The sequence below is a fragment of the Doryrhamphus excisus genome, linkage group LG20 (genome assembly GCF_037039965.1).
Source record: "Doryrhamphus excisus strain RoL-2023G ecotype Guam linkage group LG20, RoL_Dexc_Guam_v1.1, whole genome shotgun sequence".
NCBI lineage: Eukaryota > Metazoa > Chordata > Actinopteri > Syngnathiformes > Syngnathidae > Doryrhamphus > Doryrhamphus excisus.
Genome location: NC_136376.1, coordinates 14,058,803 through 14,070,980, shown reverse-complemented (window position 1 = coordinate 14,070,980; position 12,178 = coordinate 14,058,803). Strand labels below are relative to the sequence as shown.

Sequence of the window (12,178 nt, the reverse complement as noted above, 5' to 3'; positions counted from 1 at the left end):
AGGAAAGAAACCTAAGATGAGGCCACCATGTGTGTGGTCTCTTGTCTTAGTGCACACAGAGTTGGATCACGGCACCCACCAGTTTCTCTTTTCCAGCCTGTGTAATATCTTTCATGTAGGTATGACATCATTATTCTTGCTAATAAGAGAATAAAATCTCATATGGGAGACAAAACAAGTCTGCAAAAAAGTCTGTACTATCATTTGAGAACCCAGCAAATAATTAATTTTTCTTTTTGTGGCTTTTTTTGTGTCACAAAATATGAATGCTCTATACGTGGACTGCCAACATTAGCCACTTCCTAGATAGACTGACGTGCTGCCTCACATTTCATCACTTGTTGTCAAAAAGTAGAATTTTCTTAAAATAAAATATTTTCATAAACATGAACATATACAAGACCACACATCTGGGAGACCAAGGTTCAATTCCCTCCTCATCTCTCTGGAGTTTGTATGTTCTCCCTGTGCATGCGTGCGTACTCCAGGTACTCCGGTTTCCTCCCACATTCCAAAAACATGCTAGGTTCATTGACCACTCTAAATTGTCCATAGGTATGAATGTGAGTGTCGCCAGCCAATCACAGGGCACGTGTAGACAAACAACCATTCACACTCACATTCATACCTATGGACAATTTGGAGTCGCCAATTAACCTAGCATGTTTTTGGAATGTGGGAGGAAACCGGAGTACCCGGAGAAAACCCATGCATGCTGTGAGGTCTGCGTGCTAACCACTCGACCTCTGTGCAGCCTCTAGTATATATATAAACATTAATATATAATATATACAATAATATACGTATATTTTTTCCCTTGCACAAGTCTATGGCCGTTGAATATATTAAAATGTCACTTTAATCGTGTGCACATATCAGCGAGATTAAATTGTGAAAAGATTTCTCATACAGATTTCTCGGGTCTGGGACAAAAATAATACATTAATCACACAATAAGTCAGTCACACAGTTTCTTTGTCTCTATGGGTGGAGACGGGACTGGTAGCGTACACACAGAGTGCAGAAAAGTGTGGCCTCATTAGGACCAATGCAAGGTAAATTAGTAAAAGTAAAATTAGTAAATTGAATATATTTTTAATCTTATGTTCAAATGTAATGTTAAAATCTTGCACCCCAGTCGCGTATATTGCCTCGTGTGTGAGTGCCTCACAAGACCCCTAGTTTTATGGCATTTCTGCACTGGAATCACTGTTCAAGCCTACTTCTTTAATACAAAAAATATTGGAATATAGCATGAGAACGATGAGATATGAAATGCCCTATGTGGTTTGGAAATAGGTTACATTAATGCATGACACAGAATGATGTAAGGTAACATACTTTCTGGAAGAACTTTTTGAAAAGACATAAATGGGACAAAACCGCAATCAACTTTCATTTGAATGATCCACTCAGAGCCAACATCCTACATCACACCTTCAGGTGTTCAGGAAATAAGGACATAAGGTAATGAGCCATAGAACGAGGTCATAATCAATACCGACTGAATAATTTCCCGCCTGGGTGGTTTTGTCTTTTATGAGTACGCCTTTTTAGTCCACAAGTAAATCTGTGATCACATAGCTTTCAATTGACGACTTGCACAGATGACACAATGTCTTTGGTAAGATGTAGGACCCACAGAGTCGTCTTTGAAGAAGCAATTTATCATAGCATGAAACTCTGACATACCCAGATGACAGGCGTGATCTTCTGCTTGGCTACTTAATATCAAATAGTTACTCATCCACAAGTCAGAGGCCCGAGCTTCCAGCAGTGACTTGCAGACTGCAGCCCCCCGGGGTGCTAACATTAGACAGCCAGACCCAAGAGATCACAAATGTCGGGCTTGTTATGTGCGTCAAATCCTTGACAAAGACGCCTGTATGACAGTTGCTTTGGATTGTCACCGTGTACATGTAATAAAAAGGGCATGCCTTCACAAGTTAATTCATGTTTGTCCAGAGCTAACAAGTTGTTCGCTTCATGCATTCTGCGGTTGAAAATAATTAACTTTTATACAAGTGTAAAAACAAGTCAACCACTGTATAATAAAAACTAAACTAAACATTAAATTACTGTATTTCATACCTGAGTATGCCACCAAGCCACCTCTTACAGTCCAAACAAACGCTAAGATACCTTTATATATAAACTCTGATATTTGTTTCTTATATCTCACACAAAACGATGAACAAATCCATGTCTGTCTCTTTTGTGCAGGAATAAGATCAATTAAGTACTGCTGTTCGTATGATGATGAGCCCAAGGGCACTGGTAACTTTGAGTGTTTGGGGAATAGTTGCAGACATCAACCAATCAGAGCATAGAAAATGCTCCAGCTAACTGGCCTTATGAGGTGAATCTGATAAAGAAATAGCCCCGTTGTTAATAGTATACGTGACATCGGGCCAGCATCCCTGATTCTCAAGGCCTTGGGCGGATTACATTAACTTAGCAACACACACTCATTCATTCATTTTCTACGGCTTATCCTCACGAGTGTCACAGGCGTGCTGGAGCCTATCCCAGCTGTCTTCGGGCAAGAGGCAGCCAATCACACGGCACATATAGACAAACAACCATTCACACTCACATTCATACCTATGGACAATTTGGAGTGGCTAATTAACCTAGCATGTTTTTGGAATGTGGCAGGAAACCGGAGTACCCGGAGAAAACCCACGCATGCACGGGGAGAACATGCAAACTCCACACAGAGATGACCGAGGGTGGAATCAAACTCGGGTCTCCTAGCTGTGTGGCCTGCGCGCTAACCGCTAGGTCGCAACACAAATAAACTGAAATCTTAAACCCATTTTTTTTATCTGCTGTCACGCATGCAGCAAAGTCTCAAGCCCTCCGCCAGGTGTACAATGTCATCACTGACTCGTGAAGCTGATGACCTCCTTCAGCTCCCCTTCAAGTCATAGCCTTTGTCATCCACTGGGAAATAACAGCAGCATGTAGCCCTGACAGAACATTGCTGACTGCTAACAGGCAAACTGTCAGTGCGGCAAAAGGCAGAGACCGACTTGACATCTCTGCAGCGCTACATACACCAGCCTCAACATTAAGTATGCCATCACTGCCAAATGATTGCTCTTTGCTTTTGTTTGCTTTTCTGGTTGCATCATACTGAGACGTCTTTCTATTATTTTTGTTACGGTATTTAGCTACTTGAAAGAGCGACTGAGTACACAACTGTTTTTTTTTCTTTACAGACACCAACGTATACATCCCATCATTCGATGGCACGTCTTATTTGGAGCTGGAGACCCTTGCATCCATCCTCCAGTCCTCTGACAGCAATAATGTACCCCCTACAGTCAAGGACACCACCGTTATTCTCCATTTGACTATGAAAACTCGATCAACACAGGGCACTATCCTCTACAGTGAGTACTGCCTCATTTTTATGTCTGAAAGCACTGGAGGGCTGCGGCAAGCCCAGATAAAAGCAGGGGAAAAAATCATTTCTGTGCCTTCCAATAATGTTGATTGCATTTAATGTTGCTTTTTTCCCCTGCAGATGTCCTTGTCAGTGAAAATTACCTTTTCATAATTTTGATGTTAATGTCTACTGTGGTGCTGATTTCATCAGAATAATAATCAGCACCTCAAAAGTTCAATACCTTGTTTCCAAACATAACTTTCCCAAATCCTATAACGTTGTAAAAGCCTGCTTATGCAGCATGCGTTATTCTGAATATAATGAAATGTAATTACTCTATGACCAAATACCATCAGGATATATTAGAGACCTTAAGGTGGAATTATTATAATTATTAGTCCATTTTGCAAAGCTAAGCAGACTCCTCCAACTCCTTCATTGACATGCTGGTGGTGTCTCCCCTCTAATCGGATGCTTGTTTACCCGTATTTCCTTTTAATATTGGTACCGTTTTGACTAATCAAAATGTTCCATGCATAACCCGTGAGTAATTCATCTCACTCAGCAGAATTCCCACAACATAAACAAGTAGAACAGTGAACACACCAAATTAATTCCAAATAAACATATGAGAATTTATAACTCATCAAAGCACAATAGTGTGAACCAAAATTAGATTTCATATTAATTAATGAATCATTAGTGAGCATTCCGAGCTCTAAGTACTTGACAGACAAGGTGGTCATCGTATTTTGGAAAAGCTGTAGTTTCTTCACATTTGGCCCGACTCACTGGGTCACATTGAAATCAGAATTCTTCTGGGCTTCTTAACATCTGTTGCAAACTTGCTGGTGCTTCTAATAGCCAAATTCCAGTTGCAATATGGGACCAATGAGGCTCTTTCCTTGTGGTATTTAATGATGGGTAATGCTTGTGCATCTCAGCATTGAGCAGGCCATTAATCCCCGAGTACCACTTCCAAATCTTGCAAGCGACTTCCACCATGATTCAGTGTTCACAATTACAGCCACTGCTTATCTTATCTATGTTGTAAAAATGTTTTTTGTGTGCTTTTGAGAAATTGGCATTGATGGCATTGACATAATGGTCACTGTTCACACAATCAAAACTGCTAATCTTCTGTTTGGAATGTTTTTGTATTGCAGGTGTTTTGCAAAAAAAAACACATGATCAAACATGTTATTTTTAGATCCACCACTTTTGTTGTGCTTGTGATATACCAACGCTGAACAGTCGTGTTAAGTTTTTAAGAGACCATTTACACAGAACCTTCCACTACAATTTCACTTCATCTATTTCACATTAAAAGTACAAATCTCAACCTTTATCTGTACGTTGCTCATTAGAAGAATGGCTTTTCTTCTGCAAGTCTTTCCATTAGACCTTTCCCAAGCTAACCAACCTCTTTGAACTGCCAATGGGTGTCCCCAAGTCCTTTGTCTGCTTTTTGTGACAAACATGTTCCCTCGCTTCCACCTGCCCATTTCTTTGTCCCTCTGTGGAAGAGGTTGGGAACCACATCTGGAAACGCCTTCCTGTCTGTGCTCATTAAAGATGATGATCTTGTTGCTATGGTTACCTTCGCCAGCATCTGTTTGGTTTGCTGATTGAATCCATTACATTGGTCTATATGGCTATAAATACAAATGTAGATACATGTTCATTGTTTTATGATTAATCCGTCAAGGATGCATATTTGGTAACTAAAATTCAGGTTAAAAATTAACCCTCTATATTACAGTGAAGCAGCGGAACAACATGAAAGACGTGGACTGTCGTCCCTTTTTCAAACAATTCAAACATTCATTCATTCATTTTCTACCGCTTTTTCCTCACGAGGGTCGCGGGGATGCTGGAGCCTATCCCAGCTGTCTTTGGGCAAGAGGCGGGCAATTCAAACATATATTACTTAATAAATCATGCTGTTTTGTAGTTGAATACAGACTACTACTGTATTAGAAAATACATGTTTTAAGCAAATCTTATGGATTTGTTGCCTAAATTAAGCATTTTCAATCATAAAAATGGCTAAATTAACTACTTAAAAATACAAATATAAGGCATTCAGAAGACACATTCAGATGACGTAACAAGATGTGGTACTCTCCACTGGTCACTAGGTGTCAGTAATGTTACTGTAAAGTTGAGTGAGACCAGACATGACAACATCCTTTTATTGCAGGGTTGAATTATGTCACAATCATCCCTCCATCCATCCATTTTCTACCGCTTATCCTCACGAGGGTCACAGGAATGCTGGAGCCTATCCCAGCTGTATTCGGGCGAGAGGCGGTTTACACCCTGGGCTGGTGGCCAGCCAATCACAGGGCACATATAGACAAACAACCATTCACACTCACATTCACTCAATTTGGAGTCCTAACACTATTGTGTGCAAGAAGCTGAAACTCTACTTTGAACCCCTGATGTCACTTCCTGTCTGCGCCACCAGAACGCATTTACCACAACACACACAAGTTTTATTCATATTTTCCACCCATCCATCTATTTTCTATGCCGCTTATCCTCATTAGGGTTGCGGGGGTATGCTGGAGTCTAGCTCAGCTGACACCCTGGACTGGTTTAGCTTTAGATTGGTGCTTTTTTATTGCAACCTATGAATGTTATGCCCCTTATATTGAAAATGTGACTTTTTATCGTTTTTGGCTTTAATTTTGTATTTAAAAATAATTTTCCAACAATGGATCTCGGACGGTCGTTTTCTATTTTCATTCTGTGCTTTGGTTTTAACACCTCGGGGTGTTTGTTCCATAGAACAATGGCATGAACAGTGTGAGCAGTCGTACAGTCTCTTTGTCTCGGTTGGTGGGGACGTTGCTGGTAGCATACACGCAGATTGCAGAAGAGTAGTAGGAATTGAATTACTAGATTGCAATATATTTTAATTGTTTTGTAGTTTTGAAATGTACGTTTCTGAAAGGTGTTTAAATCATGTTCATCTCGTGTCATTATCACGGACCCAATCTCCACACCCCTACAACATAATGCTTCTTCACTCTTTATCTGCCCACACACTTTTGCACAGTCTTAAAAATCAAACCTAATTTAAAAAACAATGTCTGGCATACTGTTTATGCGGCTCGTCTATTTCTCCTTTAGCATTTTCAGAGAGGAAATGACAACACCCCCAGTTGCGGTACTAATGATATTGAAACAATTTGTTATGATACACTGATTGCATTATGGCTTTGAAAATGTGATTAAGGCCCCCAATGCTACCTTAGCTACATGTTTATGTGCCACATAAAATAGAGCAAAAAGCAGGAATTTTTAAAGGACATCTGATTTGACCTTATTTCACTAGCAGAATAGGATTAGCGATGAGTCATATCTTCCTATGATTCTTACATTCTCATACAAACAACCATGCAAATGTGCAATATAAAAGAGGTCACCTGAGGACGTCTTGACTCATTCATCGCTATTGAGGGGAATTGGGCAACAACACAATGATGGGTTTTGTATTTCCAAGGCTACAAAACAAATAAATAAAAACCAATCCACAGAGGAAGGCAAGAGAAGTCGCTTGCTGCTATAGCGAAGGCGGCGAGGACTGTGCTGACCCTTAACATCGACTGTGAGCTCTACATTGTCCTGCCAGCTCTTTTGTTCCCTACACCTGCTTGCACGTGTACGGTATACACTCTGTCTTGTGTTGCAGAGGGACATTTTGACGGCTACGCCAGACACGGCTGTGCTGACCCTCGTGACAATGGAGCATTGTGTAGGGTTCACTGGAATTTTGGTCATTTTTTTAAGGGTTTAGAACAGCGGTGGGCAAACTACGGCCCGGGGGCCACATCCGGCCCGCCAAGTGTTTGAATACGGTACGCCCAATCTTTCCAAAGTATTTCATTTAAACTCAACATACAACCTGGCATCATGGCCTGAGCCAACCTTTTGATGGTTTTATCAATTTCGTTTTTTGACATGGTCTGTTGTTTACAAAGTGCTCCTGAAAAAAGGAACACAAGCACATAATAATAATAATAATTATTATTATTATTAGATTATTATAATTATTATTAGAACTATTATGATTACTATAATTATTATATTAATGGTAATTATTATAGTAATTATATATAATATTATTGTTATATTTGCATATTTCACATAATAATAATATAATAATTATTATTGTAATTTTATTGTAATTATTATAATATTTTATTATTTTTAAAATATTTAAATATAAATATAAAATAATAAATAATAATAGCAGATTGCATGACAATTTTACAGATACAATAATACCAGATACAATATACAATAATACCAGGTGGACTGTTACGTGTAAAATATATAGTCTGCCCCCCCCCCCCCCCCCCCCCCCCGTAAATTTTGTCATCTCAATCAAATTTTTGTCATATCCCACCCCTGGGTTAGAAAGCTGAGTCTGATTTATCCAGCATCGTGTATTATACTGTATATTACTTTGCAAACATTTCAAGGAAAACTGCACTTTTTTGGGAATCATCCCCAATTCCGAAACGTAAACACACACAATTGTTTCCCTTTTCTGTGTATTCTAATAAGAGAAGCTAACAATGCACATGATTGAAACCTACCCATTTTGACTACGAAGAAAAACCTCTAACGTTTTATTGTTTGATATACATGCTGTGATTATGTAATACTTATGGTGTCTTACCGTATTTTTTCTGTTCTGTCTGTGAGTGACGCTGAGAAGTCAGTTTTGTAAATGGCACACTCTTGCGTTCTTTTTTGTTAGGGTTTTAGCGTCAAAATAGGTAGGTCCAGTGATGAGCATTGTTAGCTAGCTCGTACTAACTTGTTTTCTCTCAGTAAAGCACACAAAAAAGGTAAATAAATATGTGTTCATGTTTCACACAACGACTGTGAATGATTGATGGCAAAATTCCCCAAAAAGTGCAGTTTTCCTTTAAGGTAGTGCCACACAAAATATTGACACTTTTGGCAATTTTCTTATTGTTCCAAGCTGTTTACACATTAATGGCTGTGAGTTACCGTTCTTTTGAGGAGACTGCACATCTACGTACACTGTTAAACATTTTGTACACGGACTACTTTACATTGTATCGGTGTGTCATGTCTTCAGTTTAGTCCCATTTAAAGATATACCAAAATATTTGCAGGAATGTGAGTGGGCTTTTGTGAGGTGCTGTAATTGTTGTCTAAACCATACAGTTCTAGTTCTGGAGCCATTCCATTTCGGTTTCAGAGAGGCAGGTTTTAAATAACACAAAATTCTGATTATTCATTATATACATTATGGTCATTATATTATTGCTAAAAATTATGGTCTTAGACTTTTGCGCTCTACCGTGTATTTCCTGAGAGTACCGTACCTTCGTGTACCTGTAAGAGGTACAGTTCTGAGATATGTAGGTGCAGGAGAGCTCAAAAGTCGCCTCTCAGTTGAGCATCGTTTTGCTCTGATGAGCACAGCCGCCCTGATCCTGCAAGGCTATCTTTGCCCTGCGTGACACCACAGTGAGGCACTTGCAAGTCCAGCAGAACTCTAACCGCGATGGATTGCGTGGTGATTACCCGTGATTGATTCTGCCCCAGACAGGCACAGACATCACAACATTCATCTTGGAGCTATAACCTAGATTAACCTCTTATCCGTGACATCACCGCCCAGTTCACGGCCTCTCATTTACATTTACAGACTCATTATGAAGGGCAGTAGAGCACGGGGCTTCCTCTCCGACATGATCAAAATGGTCATTTTCTGGTGCCACAAGCAGGCAGAAATTGTAATTAGCTACTCACAAACTGATTTTGGTGAGCATATTTTGGTTGTATTGTAACAAAAAAAATGGTAACGATTTCAATTAACTTTTGCCAAGGACTTGTATTCAACCATGTTTGAGTAGCAACCAAAAAGTAGCCGCGGGAGAATGTGCTGCAGAAAATAAACTTCTAATAGCGTAGAAAGCAGCAGTGGTGTTCTTTCTTGAAAAAACCCTAGGAGGACCTCCCCAGTTTGAAAATCACCCGCATATAAAACCTTCTAAATATGGTTTTTAACATTATCAGAGCCCTTTAGATATGAAATAACACCCCTTTGCATTCGTATTCTCCAATATAGTAGACATAATAACAGAAAATAAGCCATCAAGTCTGGTGCTTGTGTGTCTCATTACAGAACAAGTAACAGTGACACCTAGCTTACATATAGCTATAATAAGCTGTAATCCCCCATGAAATAGCATCTAATGTAACGATAATAATTGAGTTTGCATACAGATGCATACAGGTTACTTTGGAATACTTCACAATTCCACATATATGGAAATACGTATCGAGATTTTTAGAGCAATGTATAATTTCTAATAAACGTTCCCTCCACTGTTATTGATCCCATTGATGCCGTTCAGTTCATATCATTTAAAATGTATGCCTTTCCCATGCCTCAATCCAAGTTTCTGAGATTGCAATTACTTTGAAGGGTTTACTGAATTGACTCAAGCTGTTATTGTTGTTTACATGCATACTTCTGCTTCATGTACTATATATGATTGATCATTTGTTGTCGGGTTTCATGTTGTGCTTTTATTGCTCATCCGTGTAATAAAAGCAGTTGTTTCTTTTCTTGTCTGGATCTATCTATATGGATCTATGGATACATCATTCTCCAAGCCAAATGTTTGTGGTCAGGACAGCAAAAGATTTCCACTTCCAGGTCTTCCTGCCCTGCAGTTTTTCATCTTATATAATGAATGTTGGACATTGAATGTAGAAAAATTGGGTTCCTAATTCCTGTACTTCTTGTGGAGCAGGCCCTTGCAACGTGGTAGCGACATGGAATGCTATTCCATGTAATCCTTCCAATGGCATCGTTCTTTGTTTGTGGGTTGTATCCTCCATTTTCCTGTTGTCATGGTAATGTGATGTTTCATTTTCCATATCCGTGGTAACTGCATGCTTTCTTGGCAATGCCTACGTGAAATAATGTTATTCTTAATAATCTTAAAGGGATAGTTCGGATTTTTTTTTTTTTAGTATGACATTCCCATCAGCAGTGACTTTGCCCCAACTTCATCCCGTGAGCACAGTTCTAGTCAGTTTTGGTGTTGAAGAAAGTAGGTCTGGCTAGTAAAATGTTTTGCTTCTCAAAACATTATGCGTTCAAAAGAGTAATAGATTTGCAATTCAAAACCATTTACCACAAAAAGGTAAGACCTCAAAATTGCTCTGTGCTATTTCCTCTCTCTTCATATGACTGCATGCTGCCGTCTGTCAGCTGTTGCACACCTTTCCATCACTTGCGTATTTCACAGTGTTTACTGCTGGGATAGTGAGAGTCAACATGTCTGACTATGAAGCAAGTGATGATGACATTCCTTTTAGCACAAAGCCAAGGGGATACTTTTATGAACCGGAATACACCAATGTCCAATTCCGTCAGATGGAGTTGGGCAGAATGGGCAGAGAGAAAGAAGTGGAACAGAAGTGGTCCAGGCTGCAGGTGGACCCACAGCTGTCCATGTGTGGTCGACTGTACATATATAGATGTTGTTTTGACTGATTCACACTTGACACTCGATATCTATGTCAGTTTTTTTCTATGCTTCCTGTCATTTATGACTAAAGCATACAATGTTGTTATGTAGATGATTCACTGCCAATATGACATTTGGTGACTTGCTGCACATAATGTTACTCGCTAATTGTTGATAGTCTGTTCTCCATGTAATACAATGTAAAGTACAGTGTAAAGTCACACACAGCAACCGCCTATCCGGAGATGGCGGCAGCCACAGAGGAGCTCAGCGGTGCCTCATTCACGTACACAGTGCAATTGGGTAGTTGAAAACAGCTTGCAATCGTCATCAGGTTTTCCTCAGCTCAACAGTATTTTGGTTCTATATCTAAAGTTACTTGGTAAACTTGTTCCGTAACATGCGCGGTGCACAGCGCTTTGCAGACACTCAACAACTCAATTGCATGACTGCTTTTTTTCCCCTTGAAATGTGTAACGGTGACTGGCCATAAAATCAGGTACACTTGCACAGTAGCGCAAGAGCGGCATTAAGCATTCTGCATGTATGGCTGACATAAGCGTGCTAAAATATGACACAATTCTCAATATGTTGCAGTATGCACCTTGCAATCTTAAACTTGCTTCATAACTTACACGGTGCATTTCAGAAGACTTGATTTTGCTGGTTTGGCTGGTGGTTCAACGCGGTGGTTCCCCTGTTAGCCGTGTTTGCATGAATCACCAACTTTGCAAAGGTTATTAAAACTAATTAAAGAATAAAGTCTCAAGGATCACTTAGACACATATAGCTGAATAATAACAATGCATACAGCGTTAATCCATGTCAACCATATCTGGTTCAACGACACCCACTTGTTTATACCCCACCCACTCCAAGTATGGGGATATGGATACAGATCAATTTGATGGGTGAACCGATACAGATAGTCGTCTCGAGTTTCTTTCTCTGCAGGAATGTAATTGTCCTTGCTCAAGCGTTAACTACACACACAAAGCTGTTTCATACTGCCACTTAGAGACAATGGCATCAAGCCAAAGTTGCCAAACAACAATGTCTGTAACACAAAATCGATGGAATACATAGGGTGATTAGGACACATTCTTGTTGTTACAGCCGAAATAATTACAAGTCTGCAGTATTCTTTTTAGATATTTTCTTTTGTGACAATATATTCACCGCTCTAGGTCTCACTTTAGATCTCTTTCATGGCAGCGGTCGTCATCCCAGCATGTAAATACTGTGA

General features: G+C 39.6%; 1 protein-coding gene across 5 annotated transcripts in view; it reads left to right on the top strand.

The window, feature by feature from the left end:
- The window catches only part of eys (EGF-like photoreceptor maintenance factor), a 224,227-nt gene that overhangs the window by 145,250 nt on the left and 66,799 nt on the right, over positions 1-12,178 (top strand). For all 5 annotated transcript variants that reach the window (XM_078787403.1, XM_078787404.1, XM_078787405.1 and 2 more), the window contains one exon: positions 3,225-3,398. In XM_078787403.1, coding sequence (XP_078643529.1) covers positions 3,225-3,398 — 174 coding nt within the window. The remainder of the gene's footprint in view (positions 1-3,224; positions 3,399-12,178) is intronic.